Source organism: Paramisgurnus dabryanus, chromosome 8 (genome assembly GCF_030506205.2).
Source record: "Paramisgurnus dabryanus chromosome 8, PD_genome_1.1, whole genome shotgun sequence".
In the NCBI taxonomy this organism is placed as follows: Eukaryota; Metazoa; Chordata; class Actinopteri; order Cypriniformes; family Cobitidae; genus Paramisgurnus; species Paramisgurnus dabryanus.
In genome coordinates, this window is record NC_133344.1 from 14377843 (window position 1) to 14400747 (window position 22905).

Consider the following 22905-nt stretch of genomic DNA (forward strand, 5'->3'; position numbering starts at 1 on the left):
GTTTGCGGCAGGCAGACGAAAGTGCATTTCTGTATTATTTCTTTGAAAACAAAACCAAAGGTTTAAAAAAATAAGAACAAAAGTCAAGCAAGCATTCCATGCATTTTGTTGTCAAGGTAAGTGCATGCACACAAACACACACGTCTGTTTTGGTGGGACATTCCATATAATACGTAATTAACAGCGGTTCACTTCCGCGATTTGGTACGATTGCACTCACATTAGCAGCGAACCAATCTGGAGTTCACATGAAACGGACCCCAGACCACCCTTTTTAAGCGGACTCGAGTACGTTTCGCGGGTGCGCACCCGAGTTCGGAAGACAGCGTTCACATCATCCAAATGTACCGAACTCTGATGTCAATCGAACCCGGGAATGTGAAATGTGAAAAGCTAATGTGAAAACGCCCTAAAGCTTCTCACCTTGCAACATCTTTAAGAAATGTTAAGAATGTTTCCCCATTTTGTGTCCCCCCACTTCTCAAACCAAAGTTACACCCTTGCATTCAACCCGGAAACCGTAGCAAAACATTGCGCACCGGTTTGAACTTGAACGTGCCCCAGGCAACGATGTTGGTTAGTAGACACGCCCCTTAATGCTGATTGGCTACCAGTGTGTTTTGGTAGTCGGTAGTGTTTTTCAAAGATCATGCACCCCGCCTTTAAATATACACAGCACAACAACAAGAAAACTATTGTAAAGCTGACCTTACACTGTAAAAATAATGCGGCAGTCAATTCAACCTACTATTTTAAGTTTTGGTTTGTAAAAAAATGTAAATATAGATAACTTAATTAACTTAATTTTTAAGTTAAGGTAAACATAAAAATATATATGTTGATGATTTGACAAAAATGCTGCATATTTTTTACAGTATATGTGATTTTGATCTTACGAAGAGAAATGATGTCATGCATGTGTCAAAAAGGAAGGTCTTAACTAAAGCACCTCACATCTTCTGCATATCAGCTTAGACACTGTTTGAGGACACACTAACGTAAGTGACAAGATTTTTTTACACTTTCTATGTAACCAAGGCCCATATTCATAAAAATTCTTAGTGCAAAGAGTTGCTCTTAGTGAAAAAATTCTTTTATGCATTTCCTCTTAATATAAAAATATTATAAATAAAAAAGCATCTTAAGCCTTATAAGAGCTCTTAAGGTCAAAAAGTGTTATTAGTAGGGAGAAGGACTTTTAGGAGGCTTAAGAGTAAAACTATACATTAAAATATTTGGCAATGTGAAAATGCATCTATGCAGTTGTGTTGATTTTAAACAATTTTAAACAACTGTTATAGATATATTATACATTGTTTTTGTACAATGTAGCCATTCAATTGCTAAAATCCCCTTACAGCAGGTGCTCCATTCTGATGTAAAGATGGTGGTTTTCGCGAGCTGTTTATTTGCATTCGTTCTCTGCCTAAGAGGTTAGTAAAATAAAAGTATTTATCTTTTAATTTATTATTGAGTAAGTAAGTTAAAAATGTCACATTTGATAGATCCTAATGGAGAATCAATGCCAGTCCTGCTTATCATAATGTTTCTAGTGACTCTATATTGTCCAGTGAATATTGTCCAATCTCATATTCAGCTCCATACAAAATCTAAAATAGCAAAGTGAATCATTCCTGACAGAATCACAATCTAGTTTCAGACGTCTGTGGAACAGAAACTATTATGTGTACAAGTAATGACTCAGACGCATATCTGGACTTAACTCTTTCCCCGCCATTGACGAGATATCTCGTCAATTAAGAGAAAACGCTTCCCCGCCAATGACGAGATTTTCCGTCTTTCCGCAATACCGCTTTTATCCGCAACTTATACAACCCGGAAGTATTGCCCTATGGCAAGCTGCTGCATGTCCGTGTCTGTTTTAAAGATCGCTCTGAATGAGATCTCTATGAAAAGTCAGTCACAAAATGGAATTATCTCTGCTTCCCTTTCAATACGGTTCACTTCGCATTGCGTCAGTTAGCTGACGCTATGGGGGAAACTCCTGTTTACTCCGTGACTGAAGCCTATTGGTTAACGTCTGTACAAAGTACAGAACAATGACGTTTGAACCCGCGCGCGGGAGGAACACGTCCTTATATAAGCGCGGTTCAATCGTCAGGAGCTCATTATTTTCTCCTTCAGCGCGAACCTTTCGCTGCTCCGAAGAAAAAGAAGAAGCCTTACCTCGCCGTTGACAAAAGCCCTGCAGCGGAGTCCAGGCCTAGCGTCTTCCCCTGCCGTTTTCCGGCTGAGAACCGAAGATAGCAGAGTCCAGGTCTAGCGTCTTCCCCTGCCGCTTTCCGGCCGAGAACCGAAGATAGCCTTCGCTTGCCGTGGTACGAGCCCTGTGCAGCGGACACACGCCTGACGAGGTCTCCCCTGCGTTCGCCCAGTAAGATCAATATTTTTAATATAAAGCTATAAGCTAAAAGAGCAGGCGCTGTTGTAATAGCGTCCAGCACAGCGGCTCGGTGAGCCTCTCTGCTATGAATTTCCTCCGAGCGCGTTACCGGTCTGGCACCTCCCACGCCGGGACCGCGCTTATGCTTTGGTTGTCTTATCCATGTTTCGTGCTCCCCCTGCTGTTCCTCTCTCGCCGGGATGAACACACGGCGAGCCATGAGACTAGATGGATGCATAGACAAGCACACACGGACTAACCCCCCCGTGTTCTGTCACACCGCAACCGTTCATGCTTACAGAGTCCCTTCGCTCCTCTTACATTCAGTGGCGAGATCTCTGGCACATATATTAATCCCCCGAGTGCATCGGGTGATACCGTTCATACGACGCATGGCTGTTCTGTCTGTGTTGCTGCTCCCCTCTGGTTGAGATGAACAAGCGGGGAACTGTAGAACTGGATGCATATGACAAGCAAACACGGGCGGTCTGCCCCTGTTCTCTGTCATAGCACAGCCACTCGTGCTCCACGCTCGCGGAGTCCCTCGCTCCTTTCCCCACAGTGGTGAGGTCTCTAAACGGCTTAGTCAGCACGCGGTATTACGGCTCGCTGCCTCTAAATGCAGCTGTCTGGTGTTCAACGATTACAGAGCTTCATACCCCTCCCCTCTTGGAGCGGCGCGATCTCATTCGTCTGCTCGATAGGGCGGATTCGCCGCTATTGGAGCACCAAGAACACTCATTATAAGAGAGCTTCATGCCCCTCCCCTCCTGGAGCGGCACGATCTCATTCGTCTGCTCGATAGGCGGACACGCCTCTATTGGAGCGCTAAAACACTTATTATAGAGCTTTACTGGCCTGAGCCTGTCTCACTTCGGATAGCTTACTGTTCGTCTGCCCTGTCATTTCTCTCTGGTTTAGACGGAATCATAGGCAGAACAAATTTGTTTATAATATACTGAGGCCCGAATACCTCCCTTTATTCAGTCCCGTCCTATATCAGTGCGCTGAATATTGGTACATTCTTATATACCCTGTTTTTCTGCCCTTTTAACTCTTTCACCGCCAGCGTTTTTAAAAAAAGTTGCCAGCCAGCGCCAGCGTTTTTCATGATTTTCACCAAAGTTTAATGCCAATGTTGTAATAGCGTCCAGCACAGCGGCTCGGTGAGCCTCTCTGCTATGAATTTCCTCCGAGCGCGTTACCGGTCTGGCACCTCCCACGCCGGGACCGCGCTTATGCTTTGGTTGTCTTATCCATGTTTCGTGCTCCCCCTGCTGTTCCTCTCTCGCCGGGATGAACACACGGCGAGCCATGAGACTAGATGGATGCATAGACAAGCACACACGGACTAACCCCCCCGTGTTCTGTCACACCGCAACCGTTCATGCTTACAGAGTCCCTTCGCTCCTCTTACATTCAGTGGCGAGATCTCTGGCACATATATTAATCCCCCGAGTGCATCGGGTGATACCGTTCATACGACGCATGGCTGTTCTGTCTGTGTTGCTGCTCCCCTCTGCCGTTCCTCTCTTGTTGAGATGAACAAGCGGGGAACTGTAGAACTGGATGCATATGACAAGCAAACACGGGCGGTCTGCCCCTGTTCTCTGTCATAGCACAGCCACTCGTGCTCCACGCTCGCGGAGTCCCTCGCTCCTTTCCCTACAGTGGTGAGGTCTCTAAACGGCTTAGTTAGCACGCGGTATTACGGCTCGCTGCCTCTAAATGCAGCTGTCTGGTGTTCAACGATTACAGAGCTTCATGCCCCTCCCCTCTTGGAGCGGCGCGATCTCATTCGTCTGCTCGATAGGGCGGATTCGCCGCTATTGGAGCACCAAGAACACTCATTATAAGAGAGCTTCATGCCCCTCCCCTCCTGGAGCGGCACGATCTCATTCGTCTGCTCGATAGGCGGACACGCCTCTATTGGAGCGCTAAAACACTTATTATAGAGCTTTACTGGCCTGAGCCTGTCTCACTTCGGATAGCTTACTGTTCGTCTGCCCTGTCATTTCTCTCTGGTTTAGACGGAATCATAGGCTGAACAAATTTGTTTATAATATACTGAGGCCCGAATACCTCCCTTTATTCAGTCCCGTCCTATATCAGTGCGCTGAATATTGGTACATTCTTATATACCCTGTTTTTCTGCCCTTTTAACTCTTTCACCGCCAGCGTTTTTAAAAAAAGTTGCCAGCCAGCGCCAGCGTTTTTCATGATTTTCACCAAAGTTTAATGCCTTCCAGAAAATGTTCTTCTTTAAATATATAAACATACAATATACCAAATGAAAGAACAGACCCTCTGCTTTCAAACAAAAAAAAACCGTTTCATCCTACCTTTAGTGGTTCTTTTGCAATCAGCTTTTGAATATGGGTAGGTTTTTGCAAAAACACCATATTTTGAGCAAAAAGCAGAGATAATTCCATTTTTGTGACGGACTCTTCATAGAGATCCCATTCAGAGCGATCTTTAAAACAGACACGGACATGCAGCAGCTTGCCATAGGGCAATACTTCCGGTTTTAAAAAGTTGCGGAAGGGCGCCACCTGGTGGATAAAAGCGGTATTGCGGAAAGACGGAAAATCTCGTCATTGGCGGGGAAGCGTTTTCTCTTAATTGACGAGATATCTCGTCAATGGCGGGGAAAGAGTTAATAAACGGCAAAACCGCGGGCCTCACGGCAGACTTCCTCTCTGCGATGGGTTCAGTCTGACATTAAACCACCTAGACATACTGCTCTGCTCCGTGAGCCGTTCGGTCACCGTCACTACTGAGGCTTGTGCACCTGAACGGCTGAGCTCTGGTCTCCGCAGCACAGCTGCATCAACAGAGAACGAAACTGTCTGGGAGAAAAGGGGTTATGTCGCGCCTAGGCTGGACTGCCCTGAAATGTTTTCTGTGTGCTGTTTATCCAAACATACTGTGTAATATTGTCGGCTATGCGACCTCACTATAGTGGCGAACGGTATTTAATTCCTCTAAAAAGAGTAATTTCCGTGCTTACTATACTGTGTATTGACACCCACGGTTGTACGGTGTCTCTAAACACTTTATCGCCTTACTGACAAGCAATCAGTAATACGCACACACGGCCCGCTGTCCATAATTCTATCGACGCTTGCCGAAAAACCCCCGGTTTGGCCATATACTGTGTATTGACACCCCACGACTGTACGGTGTCTCTAACACCTTTCTGCCAAATTCGCTCGCAGCCCACCTCAGTTTCTCCGCTACGATGCTGATGGCGCAAACGAGCACGGTCTTACGGCTGTTATTCTCTCTTCCTAGAGAGACGACAGCCTCAGACTTTTGCATGGCTCCAAGCGTTTGAATCGCGCCCTCTCCGGACGGCCACTCAAAGGCTTACAGCCAAGCGGTTTATGACGTTTTTCGGCCATATAGCTGATTTATATTAGCGGATCCGAAGACGCTCACACCTCCGCTCCAATACTCGGAGATATTAAGGGTAATATCAACCTCAAGTGAGCTTGCTACCCGCCACAATAAGTTTCAAAGCTTAAAGCGCGCGCACAGTCAGACGCGCGCGGCATCTCGTTTAAGACGGGCACACGTACCCCTCTAACGAGCCTCAGAAAGCTGAATATCGTGGCATTCTGTTCATAAGTCCACTTCAGTTTGACTAAGCAAAGGTTGTGCCCCGAGCTGACGGCCGGGAAGCTTGCTTAAGTTACACACGGCTGCATGAAGTGCTGTAATTACGAGCTAGCCCAGCATCTGCTGTGGGTTGAACACGCTTTACGACGGCAATCAGCATTCGGCGCGTGGAACGCCGTTTGTCTCATATAAATCACCTTGTACTGTGAATACGGTACATTAAGAGGATGATTTAGCACTGCAGCACTCTCGACCGTGTTATTGTGATAATGCGGTCGAGCAATCTACGGTGGTTTCATTATTTACCGAACCAGACTGAGATCTCGCCCCCTGAACAAGCTGACGAGTCTTCTCCTTTATAAACTCATTGCATCGCTTTATAAGCTATGTTCAATCAGAGTGATACGCATCTCATGCTTAAACTACCAATATTAACCCATTACGATGGGCGTGCGGAGATGGCATCCGTGGGACACGACCTACATTACGTGCCTTATGACACATTGACACAAGCTGCTAGGACCCCTTTCACGAGGCGTCCTTATGCAAAGTCTGATCCATTCTGTCTAGTGACATTTGAAAGTCTAAACCCCCCGCGAATCGTGGGTGGAACACTTTTCTCCTCACTACAGAGGCACGGCGGCTCTCTCCCCTACCTATATCTATGTGGCCGTGATAACAGCGAACCACGCTTTTACGACCGACCATTCATTTAATTCACAAGCCTGTCATCTCTCAGATGCGGACGGCGGCGGTAACAGCGAACCATGCTTTTACGGCTGGCCATTCACTTTATTCATAAGCCTGTCATTTCTCAGATGCGGACGGTGCCCGAGGCACAGCGCTCTGGAACTGTCCAAGGTCCTGTATGACACATACGTCTGACGTACATCAGACGATCAGCTGTTCATCTGCGTCACAGATCACTCACTAGAGCACCTGTCAATACAGGCTATTTATGGATCGTTGACGTTATCACCTCCCGTGACAATTATGTTCACTTGTCTTAGAGCATGGGCATGGTCTTAGAGGTTTCTCATTTGACAATTGTGACACGGCCGGCTGGTCCCCGCCGTCCACGTTGTCAGTTTACAGCTTCGACATCCCTGCGTCGCACACTACTGAGGTTTGTTGCATTAAAGGTGCGCCCATTAGCTCACCTGTATGCACGATATGGTTTTTAATTATATGCTTCCACCGTGCGCTTAGAGAAGCTCACATGTACACGCTATAACATTTTGGTATACAATAAGATGCGCTTGGAAAAGCTCACCTGTATACACAGCTGTGTTATGCTTTGTGACACATACATTGTTGTTCATCTGTGTACGTTCACGGTGCGTTGGGTGCCCACCGTTACGTTCATCAATCATATCTGTTCACATTCACGGCGCGTTCTGTGCACTGATTTATCTATACGCATTCACGGTGCACTGAAGAGTTCACCCGTGTGCGCACAATTTATTATCACAACACATGACGGCGCGCTCGAGAATCTTGCCGGCCTGTGCATTATAACACTCTGATTCATCTATATGCATTCACGATGTATTCAAGTGTTCACCTGTGCCCGTGCAATTTATAGTCAATACACATTTACGGCGCGCTTGGAAAGCTCACCGATCTGTGCAGTATAATACTACCTATATGCATCCCGATGCGCTCGAGGGTGCACCTGGGTTCACACTATTGTGGTATCTGTATAATCCCACGCTACGAACCGTTCTGCCGCATATTATAGTCAGATCGGCCGTTCGTGAGCTTCGCAGATCACTCACTACGTATGTCTGTTGCTAACAGTGGTTATTTAGATGGATCGTTGAAACCATCGCACTGGCTCACGCCCCTCTATGAGCTATGTCCTATATAGAGCCCACTCTGTGCGAGTTTGGCTTCTTCATGAACTTGGTCTACAGGGGTATCTATATCTATATTTGATATCTGCTACGCGGCCGGCTGGTCTTCGCCGTCTACGTTGTCAGATTGTACAGCTTAGACGTCCCTGCCCTACGAGCGCAGGTTCTCTCGGCTCAATCATGCACGCTCATGCGTTTTATGTGTACACCACGGTGCGCTCAGCGAGCTCACCAACGTGACTCTGAATTTACTTATCTCGCACAGCCGCGGCGCGCTCGGTACCTCGCCGTCTTGTGCTATGTTATGTGCCCCCGGTGCGTTTAAAACCCCACCGTGTGCGCGTCAACAATTTATATGGTGCTTACACATTTGCTTTTAAAGCTGTGAATATGCCGGGTATAGGGCCACACGCAGTTTCTCTCCGGTAAGGCACTTCAGTACGTTGTGTATGCACGGCGTGATGGGATTACGTTCCCTCATAGCGTCAGCTAACTGACGCAATGCGAAGTGAACCGTATTGAAAGGGAACGCTTAGGTTACTCACGTAACCCCGGTTCCCTGAAATAACGGGAACGAAGCATTGCGTCTCTTGCCGTGCTACAAACGTCTACGCAGCGAGTGTTATTCGGCTGCGCGCTTCAGTCGAATAATAATGAGCTCCTGACGATTGAACCGCGCTTATATAAGGACGTGTTCCTCCCGCGCGCGGGTTCAAACGTCATTGGTCGGAACTTTGTACAGACGTTAACCAATAGGCTTCAGTCACGGAGTAAACAGGAGTTTCCCCCTTAGCGTCAGCTAACTGACGCAATGCTTCATTCCCGTTATTTCAGGGAACCGGGGTTACGTGAGTAACCTAAGCGTTTTTGCTCAAAATATGGTGTTTTTGCAAAAACCTACCCATATTCAAAAGCTGATTGCAAAAGAACCACTTAAGGTAGGATGAAACGGTTTTTTTTGTTTGAAAGCAGAGGGTCTGTTCTTTCATTTGGTATATTGTATGTTTATATATTTAAAGAAGAACATTTTCTGCAAGGCATTAAACTTTGGTGAAAATCATGAAAAACGCTGGCGCTGGCTGGCAACTTTTTTTTAAAACGCTGGCGGTGAAAGAGTTAAAGTACGTACGACGTGGCAATGTCTGCAAAAAAAGAAAGTGTTTAAATATGATGGTTCTCATCAGATAACCAATAAAACTGGCAATGGGGAAACAAAAAACACTATTGTTCCTGTACTATACTTGGAAAACATAGGCAGTGCCCCCAGACCAAAGCCAATTATGATTTTGTCTGAGCTATTAAACAAATAGAAATGGGAATTTATATTTTTATGTTTTAGTATATTTTTAAAATAGTTCTAATTAATTTAAACCATATTTAAAAACCATCTCGCTAAAGTATTGCAGTACCCTTGTTTGCCGGTAGGTGCCCCCCAAGCACAAACACGGAAAAATGTTGGACTTTAGAGAATGTGTCTAATGCATGAATGTAAAACTAAATTTCTTTTCAGCATCATCTGCTGGTGTTGACTCTTGGAATGCCGAAATACCAAAATCAGTGGTGGGTCTGTCTGGATCATGTGTGGTGATCCCTTGTAAGTTTAACTACCCATCAAATGGAAAGATACACGACGAAATTACAGGAATCTGGTACACAGATAAATATGGCATAATCTACCACAATGAGACTTCCGAAATCATCAGCAAATTCAAGGATCGCACAACTCTTCTTGGTGATCTACATCACAAAAACTGCACTTTGCAAATCAACTCTTTACGTCGCAGCGATGGTGGATCGTACATGTTTCGCATCGAGATCAAAGATTTAGACAAGTTCACATTCTTGAAGAATAAAGTTTCTATTACAGTAAAAGGTATGAGTTTCTGAGGATAGTAGTTGAATTAAATGTTCACCCCAATATTTAAAATCACATTCAGATGAGCTTTAGGATATCTCCTTAAACTTTAAACATTATAAATATACAAACTGATTCACCAGATTCACCTGAACAACCCACCATCTCAGTGAAGGAGGAAGTGATGTCACAAAGACTGATGACCGCTAACTGTATCGTGTCACATTCCTGCCCGTCTGACCCGCCCCAGCTCACCTGGAGCCATGAAGGGATGCTCAAGAGTCACCCTCAGCCAAAAAAACACGGTCAATGGAGATTAACATCATCTCTGACATTCACACCCTCCAGAGAAGATCATAATAAACCTCTCAACTGCTCTGCAGAGTTCAGTGGTGGGAGAAAAGGGACCAGCAGCAAAACACTCAAAGTTAAATGTAAGCTTGAGAAAAGTTTTTTCCCCTTCTTGAATGTGTATTCCAGTTTACCACTGAGCAACAATAATAAAAATTCAAACAAAATAATCTTTTACATAAACAAAAATAAAGCACAAGGGTTTAATGGTCAAAAAGTTATATTAGTTTAGGTCCTACGCACAACTATAACGAGCCCTTTATACTGAATGTTTATAGTGTATTCCAATGGCTTACTCTGATGACATTATTCTTACATTTTAATGTGTTATTATTTATTATTCAGAGTTAGCCATTACGGTATGCAAACATTCAGTATAATGCTTGTATTAAATGGTAAATGGACTGCATTTATATAGCGCTTTCATAGACCAATGGCCATCCAAAGCGCTTTACAATTTTGCCTCACATTCACCCATTCACTCACACATTCATACACCGACGGCGGTGTCAGCCATGCAAAGCGCCATCCAGCTCGTCGGGAGCAGCTGGGGTTAGGTGTCTTGCTCAAGGACACCTCGACACTTGGTCAGGTGGAGCCGGGGATTGAACCACCAACCTTCCGATTTGTAGACAACCTACATGAACCACTCAACCACTGCCGCCCCGTATTAATGTTAAAGTGCTAGCGTAAATTGCTTCCATCTTCATCTGGCTCACATGGCAGGTGTCCGTCATCACACTGATCAACAAGATAAAAAGTGCCTTTGTAAAGTGGCGTCTCTGCTGTTGCCACCTAAAGCAACACCTCAATTAAAGTGTAAATGAACATCAAAAGAACTATGAAACTGCTCACAAACTGAATGCACACATGACTCCTGCATTTACTGTATAAAAACAATGCATTTGTACCTATCCCCCAGTTCTTATTAACAAGTGGTTCTCTGGTTTGTTTGTGTAAATGCCATTGCTTTTCTGTCTTTTGCTAATTAAAAACATTTTAAGATACAAAGCATTATAGTTTTTCTTAGTTGCTTTGGGGCATTTCTCGAATCATTCTTAAAATTTGCAAAATAATAAATGCATTTCTCAGAAGAATTTGTACAAACTGCATAACATCATGGTTCCCTTTCAATACGGTTCACTTCGCATTGCGTCAGTTTTGCTGACGCTATGGGGGAAACTCCTGTTTACTCCGTGATTGAAGCCTATTGGTTAACGTCTGTAGAAAATACAGACCAATGACGTTTTGAGCCCGCGCGGGGCGTGGCACACGTCCCTATATAAGCCGGGGAAATACGTCAAGAGCTCATTACTTTTCTCCTTCAGCGCGAACCTTCTCGCTGCTCCGAAGAAGAAGCCCTTACTCGCCGTCGATCAGAGCACTGCAGCGGACTATTACACACCAGCGTGTTCCCCTGCCGCTTTCCGGTGAGCAATAAAAGAGCGAATTTCAACTAAAAGAACAGAAGCGCGTTGAGATAATGTCGCTTCGGCATTGCGGTTCATGCCGAGCCCCTTTGCCTGTGGAGGATCTCCACAAAGAGTGCGTCATCTGTCTGGGTCCTGCCCACGCCGAGGCCTTACTCGCCCTTCTTGACTCGCCCGTGTCGCCGTCGGGGCTCTTCGGCTCTGCTGTGGAGGGGTTCACCCAGCGCTTCACTGAGGCACAGAAATCATCGCAAGCCATGCGGCATTTCCTACCAAAACGATCTGCCTCAGCGTCTGAGACCGGCCGCCCAAAACCGCCGCCAGCTCAGCGCCCTAAGCCAGCACCAGTTCAACCCCAGCAGAGAGCTGAACCAGAGGTCAAGCGCCAGCGTCCTGCACGACCGGCTGGCCCACCTCGATGCCGCGGTCCCCGTCCCCGGATCACGCTGGACCCGACGCCGGCGCCGCCTCCCTGAAGAGAGTCTGAGGAGGAAAAGAGGCTCTGGTCCCGCTTCGGCCGGCCCGCCCTCGAAAGTTCTGCGTGTTTCAGTCCCCTCTGGCGCTGGACACACCCTCGCTGTAACAGCGAAAAACAAATTTTTACCTTTTCACAAAAAGAGCAAATTTCCTCCTCTGTACACACACACACACACGGCTTAACGTCCATAAGCATATCGATGCTCGCCGTCAAACTTCACGTTTGGCAATCCACACCCGGTATGCCGGGCTGGATTCTAAACGTAATCCAACACGGTTATTCACTTCAATTCGCTCGGAGACCACCCCGGTTTCGCGGCGTTCTCTACACCACTGTCCCAGACGATCGTATGAAGATCCTCAGGGAAGAGGTGCGTTCTTTATTGCTAAAAGACACGATAGAGACGGTCCCGGCGGATCAAAGCAAATCAGGCTTTTACAGTCGTTATTTTCTCGTTCCAAAGAAAGACGGCGGCCTCAGACCGATATTGGATCTACGCGTTTTGAATCGCGCTCTTGCCAAACGGCCATTCAAAATGCTTACAGCCAGACGAATCATGGCATTAATTCGACCAAGCGATTGGTTCATATCAGTGGATCTGAAAGATGCTTACTTTCACATTCCGATAGCACCACGTCACAGGCCGTTTCTAAGATTCCCGTTCGACGGGACAGCATACCAGTACAAAGTTCTGCCCTTCGGATTATCTCTGGCACCACGCACATTTACCAAATGTGCGGATGCGGCTCTCGCCCCTCTCAGACAGAGCGGCATCCGCATATTGAATTACCTCGACGATTGGGTTATTCTAGCACAGTCAGAGAGGGAAATTATTGCGCACAAGACCGTTGTACTCCAGCATTTGGAGAATTTGGGGTTCAAAATCAACCTCCAGAAGAGTTTGCTCACCCCCACGCAGCGAATCGCATTCTTAGGCATGACGCGCGACTCGTTAAAGATGCGGGCATGGCTTAAACAGGAACGCGCGCTCACGGTCAGACGCGAGGCGGCATCGTTCAAAGCAGGTTCACATCTCCCTCTCAAACGATTCCAAAAAATGCTGGGTCTGATGGCAGCAGCATCCCCACTCATACCGTTGGGAATGCTGTTCATGAGACCGCTTCAGTTTTGGTTGAAAGCGAAAGTTCCGCCCCGTGCTTGGTTGTCGGGCCGCTTATTAATCAAAATCACGTACAGCTGCGTGAAAGCGCTTTCGATATGGACATCCCCTCACCTTTTCCTCTCGGGCACGGAGCTCGGCTCCATGAGCAGGAGGAAAGTGGTGACTACGGATGCGTCTGCGACGGGTTGGGGCGCTCACTGCGACGGCGAACCCGCCTTAAGTGCGTGGAACAACCAGTTGTCTCAGCTACATATCAACCACCTCGAGATGTGGGCGGTTATCTTAGCGCTACGACACTTTCGACCGAAACTCCAACATCAACACGTTCTAGTGCGGTCGGACAGTATGACGGTGGTCTCGTTCATAAACCACCAAGGAGGGCTGAGATCTCGCTCCCTATCCAGGCTGGCGAAAAGGCTTTTATTATGGGCCAACGCGAACGTACGTTCGTTAAAAGCGACTCACGTACCGGGTGTAGCCAATACGGGTGCAGACATTCTCTCGCGCAATGGTCCGCCGCCGGGAGAATGGAGACTGCATCCTCAGACGGTCGAGAAAATATGGACCGTCTTCGGCCGAGCGGAGATCGATCTGTTTGCATCCGACGAGAACGCGCATTGCCCGATCTTCTTCTCGAGACACCACGATGCCCTGTCGCAAACATGGCCGGCGTGTCTTCTATATGCTTTTCCTCCGGTGGCTCTGTTACCACAGGTCCTTCAGAGGATAAGAGAGACGAAATGCGCGATAATTCTGATCGCCCCGTTTTGGCACAATCAACCGTGGCTCCCCGACCTATGGCAGCTGAATCATCAGCACCATGGCCAGTACCGCTGAGGAAAGACCTCCTATCTCAGGCGAGAGGGACGATATGGCATCCACAGCCGGAGCTATGGAATCTACACGTTTGGTCTCTGAACAGCAACCGTCACGCCTTTCAGGACGAGTGTTAAATACTCTAACTGAAGCTAGGGCCCCATCTACCAGGCGCCTTTACGCTCAAAAGTGGTCTATTTTTTCTGACTGGTGCACGACGAAAAACTTAAACCCAAACACCTGTGAAGTGGAGCATATTCTCTCCTTTCTACAGGAAATGCTGGACAGCGGTCGCGCGCCCTCGACGCTTAAAGTATATGTGTGCGGTTCTGAAAGCGCTGCGCGGTCCCCCTTTCGAGCCCCTCGAACAGGCTGACCTGCGCGCTCTCTCGTTTAAAACCGCTCTCCTCCTGGCGTTGGCATCGGTTAAACGAGTTGCCGATTTACACGCGTTTTCAATTGACCCGTCGTGTCTGGAATTCGGTCCTAACGATAGCAAAGTGATCCTTAGACCGAGAGTGGGATACATTCCTAAAGTTTTGACCACGCCATTTAGAGTTCAGGTGGTTTCACTTCTCGCCCTCCCGCCGGCGGACGGCGAACAAACCCCGAACACGCTCTGCCTCGTCAGAGCGTTAAGAATATACACGGACCGTTCTGCCTCATACCGCAAGTCAGATCAGCTGTTCGTAAGCTTCGCACAACATTCTTTAGGTATGCCGCTCGCTAAACAGAGGCTATCTAAATGGCTCGTCGAAGCCATTCCTTTGGCTTACGCCTCCCTGAATAAACATTGTCCAGTTGGTTTAAAAGCTCACTCCACGAGGGGTATGGCTTCATCTTGGGCTTGGTCTACGGGGATTTCTATCTTTGACATTTGTAACGCGGCCGGCTGGTCCTCGCCGTCTACGTTTGTCAGATTTTATAGCCTGGATGTCCCTGCCTTACAAGCACAGGTCTTAACGGCTTAATGATTCACGTGACTGCGTTTCTGTATGCCTTCACGGTGCGCTGCGAGCTCACCGTCATGGCTACCTATTAATAAATCATGCACAGCTCGCGGCGCGCTCAGGGAACCCGCCGTCTCGTGCTCTATTGTATATGCATCATGGTGCGTTTAGAAACTTCACTGTATGCGTATTACTGTCTCATATATGGTGCTTACACTTGCGCTCGCTAGAGCTATGTATACGCTGGGTTAGGGCCACATGCAGTGTCTCTCCGGTAAGGGCACCTCAGTCCGTTGTGTATGCACGGCGGGATGGGATTACGTTCCCCCATAGCGTCAGCAAAACTGACGCAATGCGAAGTGAACCGTATTGAAAGGGAACGCTTAGGTTACTCACGTAACCCCCGTTCCCTGTAATAACGGGAACGAAGCATTGCGTCGCTGGCCGTGCTACAAACGTCTACGCAGCGAGTGTTATTCGGCTGCGCGCTTCAGTCGAATAATAATGAGCTCTTGACGTATTTCCCCGGCTTATATAGGGACGTGTGCCACGCCCCGCGCGGGCTCAAAACGTCATTGGTCTGTATTTTCTACAGACGTTAACCAATAGGCTTCAATCACGGAGTAAACAGGAGTTTCCCCCATAGCGTCAGCAAAACTGACGCAATGCTTTGTTCCCGTTATTTCAGGGAACCGGGGTTACGTGAGTAACCTAAGCGATATCCTGCAAAAGCCATAACGTGTTAAGTTGCCAATATGACAAAAGTATAAAATGATATATGTCATTGTGTTCTGTATGTGAAGTTAAACATTAGAGTAACTTCACCTGGCGCAATGCTGTGATAGATGCATTTGCGTCCATTTTTGTGCCCATGGGCATGGGCATGCTGGTCTGAAAACAAGGTGTGATCTATCTATCTATCTATCTATCTATCTATCTATCTATCTATCTATCTATCTATCTATCTATCATAGATCCTCCTGAGATTAAAAACGAGTCTTCCTGCAAATCAGAGCCTCTTACAGTCTGTGTTTGTATCGTGGACTCCAACCCACCCAGTGAAGTCAAGTGGCTTGGTCCTTTAACAGCTTTCGCCAGCTCTAGTGTTGAACAAAATGGTTTTCTTACCATCTTTACCCTTCAGGGGTGGCTGGGTTTCCCTGACGCTGTCCATTGCTCTGCCAATAACAGCGAGGGAAACTCTGTCATAACAATCCAAGTGCCTCATAATGGTGAGACTTTATATCCAAACGTGTTCACGTTTTATATAAACATTGTATTATTTTATTAAATTATTATTTTTTTAATATTTATTTTGTTTTACAGGTATGATCATATATATTGCGGTTGCCACAGCTGCTGCTTTAGTTACTTTAGTGGTCATTTCAGTTTGTGTAGCCAAAAGACACTGGTAAGAATCTGTCTCTCTCTCTCTCTCTCTCTCTCTCTCTCTCTCTCTCTTTCTCTATCTCTCACTCTCGTTTCTTGTCTATCTTTTAAACTCTCTTTCATTATTTGTCTTGAAGTAGGCGCAGAGCTCTGGAACAGCATTTAATGGATTTGAAAGCTGACCCAAATGAAATGAAGACAACCCCAAAGTCTGGCTTAGAAGGGTGTGCACATCATAACTGGCCAGTTGCATTCACACAACACGACTGATATTTCACCTTTGCACATTGTTAAGTGTGTTTGTATCACACACATTTATTATTTTATTTCACACATTTATTAATGCTTTGTATCTTGTTTTGTTATCAGCAAAGAAGAGAAAAGCAATGGCATTTACACAAACAACCAAGACAACGTTGATTATGAGAACTGGGAGGTAGGTACACATGCTTTTCTTTCATACAGTAAATGCAGGAGTCCTGTGTGCATTCTGTTCTGTTTGTGAGAAGTATAAAAGTTAATGGAGGTGTTGCTTTGTATGCTGGATGTGATTAAAGTTCAATGGTGCCTGCGCTAACAGCCGAAAAGCCATGTCACTTATCAACTTTACAAAACAGTTGTTCATTATAGCAATAGTTAAAACTGTGACATTAAATATCTATTATCAGGTCTGATTGCATTTGCCACAGCACTTTTATAATTAAGAGGGGTATTTGAAATGAATATATGATATATGAATATATGACATTATTTTCTTGTTGACAGTGTGATTAGAGAGACCTGCCATGTGGACAAGATGAAGATGAAGCAATCTATGCTAACACATAGAAATAAATAAACACTTGTTAACGTAAGATAAGATGCTTTTTGGAATATTCTCATCATGCAAGAAAAACATGAATCATTATGAGGTTTAGTATAATTTATGAAAATAATGCGAGCTTGAATCCACCCTGTATTTAAATGGCACATACCAAATACTAGAGATGTTCAGTCAAATTTCAATATTTTGTTGCTGATATGTTTATGTAATTAATGAATAAACTATTGATTTGTGTGAACAACCAGGCTTTATACTGACTCCTGGTGGTCGTTGGAGGAACTTTTGATGATTTTATGTTAAGTTTTTTCTTTTTCTTTTTTTTTTATATAAGTCTTAAGTGACACAGTTTGTGACAACGAAAAAAATATTTATTTAAAGCCAGAATTAAGGTTAGATTTTTTTTATTCATCTATACTGTAAAAAGTAAAAACTACTCTCCTTAAAAACTTACTTCAATTTGTAACACCTAAATCTCTAAGTGAAACATTTTATTTGAAAAAACTTTTTTAGGCGCTACCTACTGAAATAGTTTTTTTTTTTTTTTTAAGTTAATCCAACTTTTACTTTTTACAGTGTAACTGTTTTCTATCTGCTGTTTAAGTATTGACTTGAGAATCACAAAATACCGATATCCATACTCATTTCTTCAATTTAGAAATTCAGACTGAATACTAAGCTTGAATCCACAATGTCTCTAAATGTGGAACATACCAAATACTAGAGATTTATTTTCAATCAAATTGCAATATTTTGTTGCTGTTATGTTTATGTAATTGTGAACCAATAAACCATGAACAACCAGGCTGTATTTGTGTACTATACAATGTGTAACACTGAGCCCTAGTGGTCACTGGAGAAACTCAGTAATTATCAGTAATATTAACCGAAGTTTGAGCGAGAGGGGGAGTAGTCAGGAGTGATGATGTTACTGCATCCAAGGTCGAAGTGCTGCAAAAAAGTGCTCTTCCCATACAATATATTTTCTCATATTTATCCGCTTAAAAAATCACGTTTTGTAATACCTCGCTCCATCATGGATATTATAATGTGTTGACTTTACCCCTGCACTTTCTGTACTTAATTATCAGAGGATCTCTGCAAAGTCGCGTGACAGAAAATAGATGGCAGCAATGAACAATTTGAGTTTAATTATCTAGTAAGACATGAAGATGCTGCTGCGCTCAGTCACTGCTGTTGGGTCATTTTTATTTGTGGTGGCAAGTGGTGTCCCTCTACTTTACAACAGTTGAAATAAACTTAAAATACCAATAAAATATAAAACGTTTCCATGTTTGTATTATGTAGGATAAATACAATGCATGCACTATTTACAATTACATTTATGGTTTTAAAATACATATTTAATTGAGTTTGAGAGATTGCATTTGTAACAAAATACACTCTAAAAAACGTTGGGTTGTTTTTTCAACCCAACTGCTGGGTTGAGCCAGTTGGGTTATTTTGATGGGTTGTTTTATCAGTGTTGGGTAGTTTTTGTGTAACCCAACTTGTTGGGTTATATGTTGGGTAATTTTGAAGCAGAGCCAACTTAATAGATACATAGCTGTTTCTCAATATTACTTTCTCTAGTCCACAAAATGTATTTTAAACGTAAGTTCAGGCGAGAATATATATGTATAATGTTCAAATTTGCAGTCGGTTGTAAAGTGAACGCCAATTTTAAAGTTTAATTTCAAAAAGTCGGAATGTTACCGGCGCGACCACCGGGTGTCAGTGTTGTTCTTCCCCAGAGAGAACTTCTCCCTTCCCCCACACAGACACGTCAGACTCCTCCTGCCACAGCACGCTACCTGACGCTGGAATTTAACATCACTTCAGGATTCATAAACGGTTTTTCATCGAATTATCTTTGATTTATTTGAAGGAAAAGGTTTGTGTCATTGTTTTTAATCATTTAAACTAGTGATGGCGAAGTGAAGCTTTCTTGAAGTGTAATGCCTCTGAAAAGAGGGAGAAGAAAACTCATAAAGATGCTGAAGTTTCCCCACTGCGAACTTTATGTGTAATCATTTTCATAGCCATTGACAATAAACTTTACAAAACAGCATCAATTGTCTTTTCCTTTTACACATTTTTACATAAACTGTCAATCAAATATAGTTTTAGTTATTTATAATCAATGATGCATGAATTAATACAGCTTTTTAGAAATATCTGATACAGACAATTCAAAATAACATGTACTCTTCAAATAACTCTCATCTGAACATACATTAATATCTTAAACTGTAATTCACTTTTCACATTCTTCAATATATTTAAATTTTTCTCAGTAAATTAATCAGTCAATACTAAATTAACAGAAATAAACATTAAATGTAATACGTAAAAATACATTAGACTCTCAATATATGGCCTCATGTTGTTATCTGGGCCTTACGCCATTTCACGCTTGCCCTCGTGCATCTCTAAACTAGTACACATTTAAACATTTTCCCCAAAACACAATCAGTATCATCTTAACATTTATATACTTTTAAACCTTGTTCTAACATCATTTTATTCGATTGTAACATTTTATTACTTGAGTTAATACCTGAAAAGAGGGAGAAGAAAACTCATAAAGATGCTGAAGTTTCCCCACTGCGAACTTTATGTGTAATGAAGAAACCCCGCGAGTTCTCTCCCAGTGAAGTGAATCAGGCAAAAGCAATCGATCGCCCCCTGCGATCGAGCAGGCAAAAGTAATCGATCGAACGCCTTATTGTACCCAACTCATAAATCTAATAGGACATAGATGAACTAAAATAACAAACAAATTACATCGTTATATTTTATAAACAGTTATAAACTTAAACAGTTACACTTCACCGAATGATGGCTTGTAAACAGATACTTCACAGAATAAAGACTTAATAATTTCAAGGTAACACATTTCAATAGATAACAGTATATGAATTATAAACATATCCACACCATATGTAACGTATTTTCACTGTTTCACAGATTAGATTAATTAATATTTCTATGTAAATACACATGTCAATTATTTTGTTTTCACTGCTTCACAGATGAATGAATATTAAATGCATATTTCAAAGCTTTTATATTTCTGTAAAATACACATTTCAATTATTTTCACTGCTTCACAGATTAATGAATATTTCAATCTACCACAGAAGCAGTGAAGCTTTCAACCCAATTGTATCGGAAAAAGGATCATTACTCGAAGCTTTTCAAATCAGAGCTCAATGAGGACCTCTGCTGGTGAAAGTGCTGTTTCACAACATGTTCCACAACCAAACAACGTATTAATTATAAAAGCAAAACTTTTTTGACAAATTAAGGCAAGTAGAGGTAACTGCAGACTGGAGCAATGGGCGTGGCAAGAGGTCGGAAAGAAATGGGGCGTGCCACGAGGAATGGGGCGTGCCGTAAGGTCTTTTCAATTGGACGCGAAAAGCTTCCTGATCCGCATAAAAGCGAACCATAAACTTAATCACTATATATTATGTTGCTTGCTGATGTATGTATATAAACAATTTTATCGTAACACACAGAGCAACACTCACACGCTGTTTGCTGATTCACTCACTTCTTTTACTGCTTTATTCAGTACAGAACTCACTCTAATATAGAACCCTGTTGCCCCCTAATGGCAACTCTTCATATAGCACAACATTTAGCTGCATATATAACACCATACAAAATACATTTCTTTCACTGTAAAAATAACAATGATGATATTGAGAATACATTCAAAAGTACGTTACCTTCGACACCTTCTGTATAACGCGGGTTACATGACGTAATCACCACCGCAACTTTTTCAGGATCAATAATTAAAAACATTCATAATGTTTGTGATAAATGCACTTTTTGTAAAACATCACTTAAAGATATTACATATTTATTTTTGTATTGCCCCTTTTCTAATTCATTTTGAACTGACTTCAAAATAGGTATTCCTAAAATAGAAATTCCCAGTATTAGAATTTAGAACGACATTTTACTTTGTTTCCAAAACCCATATTTTTCTGGAAATAATTATATAATTAAATTATTTTGTCGACGTTTTATATGCATAATACACAAATAAAAGAAACCCTCCTATATTAACTTTTATAAGACCTCGCAGTAAACTTGGAAACCCTTTCAAACATGAGACCACAAAACAAAAAGTTTTTGAAAATATCTATAACTACTTTGATTCATAAACTTTTATTTTTGTATTCATTTGTATTTTTCATGTTATACTTGTTATTCTCCGATTTACACATTTTGAGCTGTATTTACAATGCTTTGTATTCATCATTTTTTTATTGCATTATACTTGAAATTTCTGTATTTGAACTAAATAATAAAATAAAAAAATCATTAAAAAACAAATTATTATTTTAAAGATAAAAATGTCTCTAAAAGTAATGTTATTTTTATAAAAATGGTACAGTAAATGTTTGGCTGTATAAAGGCATATACGTGTTTGATCAAACACTCACCATATAATTATTAAATGAAGTAAAAACGGTCTAATAAACTTATTTTAAGTGACATTAATCAATTAAGCAAAACAAACACCATTTTATCCAAAAAACATTTATTCAGTCATTTTTACAATATTTTTTTGAAACGACAATTGAAGTTGTCATCAAAGGCTTGTGTTCTTGTGTTCAAAACTCATTCATTCGAACAGAAGCCATCAAACTCTCTATCTTAACGCACAGTGACCCCCTTCATGGCGTACCGCGCGAAATCTGTGGCTTTGCAAATGGCTTTGTATCTTGCGATATTCACAAGGTCTAACAACACTGAGAGCACAGAAGGGACATCGACATAAATCGCCGACTCGGATGTCTTCGATGCAAATGCAGTCATTAATTTTTCTCACTGTAACATGTATCTGTCAACAACAATTAAATAATCCCCGAAACTGAAAAGACGTCAAGCAAAGAGACCATCAAATTATATCGCACATGTATTATATCCATCTTCTTTCCTTCAAAAGAAAATTACGATTTCTTTTTAGCTAAAGGAAATGACGTATAACTATGGTTACGGCTGATTGGCCAACACAGTTGCCAGGAGGAAGCTCCTTTGACCAATGAGAAACCTCTTACAACGCCCCTACCTCCTGCCACGCCCCTACCTCCTGCCACGCCCATTGCTCCAAGCTGCAGCTACCCCTGTCTCAATTAAGGATAGATTAATAAATAAATGTAACAATATATTAAATACATGACCAAAGCATGTTCCATTTCATGCAAATGGTACTCCAAACAAAAAACAAAACAAATTAAGGATAGACCATGTCTCAAAAGTATAAAGTAATCGATTCAGTGTAATGGAATACTCCAATACAACCAATGAGGGCGCGCAGCGCATCGCACAATTCTAAACCTTTGAATCAGATAACGAAGCAGTCACGTGGGTGTGTGTGAAACGAAGCTTCGGACGTCATTGGTCACGTGATTTTGCCAGAACAAATCAAGCTTCGATACAAAGCTTCAATGAAAATCGGTTCGTTTTTTTGACACACGCTTCGGAGCTTCGGTGTCACTGGAAACATCACTAATTTAAACTATTTCTGAATGCAAAAGTATGCAAAATGATGGTTCACAAGACATAACTCTTATTAAAAGTTTTATTAGCGTCTGTTGGCTAGTCTGTAATGCTCAGTAAATCTATATGCTTGCTTTTAAATGATTTAAATATTTCGTTTGATCAAACGTTTTATGAAATATGTCTAAAATGGCTTGTTTTAATAATTTTAGAAACGTTAGAATGTAACGTATTCTAATGGTTTAGAAATTCAGTTTAAAACAGATAAAGTTAATATGAGGAGGAAACG

General features: G+C 43.0%; 1 protein-coding gene across 1 annotated transcript; it reads left to right on the top strand.

The window, feature by feature from the left end:
• The first annotated feature begins 866 nt into the window (after positions 1 to 866).
• On the top strand, positions 867 to 17468 carry LOC135770799 (myelin-associated glycoprotein-like). The gene is made up of 9 exons (XM_065280606.1): positions 867 to 998; positions 1361 to 1433; positions 9392 to 9754; positions 9880 to 10170; positions 15859 to 16116; positions 16211 to 16295; positions 16411 to 16497; positions 16643 to 16709; positions 17039 to 17468. Exons 2-9 carry the CDS (start codon positions 1385 to 1387, stop codon positions 17045 to 17047), a joined length of 1209 nt encoding a protein of 402 aa, XP_065136678.1. The 5' UTR covers positions 867 to 998; positions 1361 to 1384; the 3' UTR covers positions 17048 to 17468.
• Positions 17469 to 22905: the final 5437 nt, after the last annotated feature.

Bases quoted from the DNA above. Each gene is read 5' to 3' on its own strand.
- LOC135770799 (XM_065280606.1), top strand. From the start codon at position 1,385: ATGGTGGTTTTCGCGAGCTGTTTATTTGCATTCGTTCTCTGCCTAAGA. The intron at 10,171-15,858 runs GTAAGCTTGAGA...TATCTATCATAG, and splicing joins CAAAACACTCAAAGTTAAAT to ATCCTCCTGAGATTAAAAAC. The intron at 16,117-16,210 runs GTGAGACTTTAT...TTTGTTTTACAG, and splicing joins AATCCAAGTGCCTCATAATG to GTATGATCATATATATTGCG.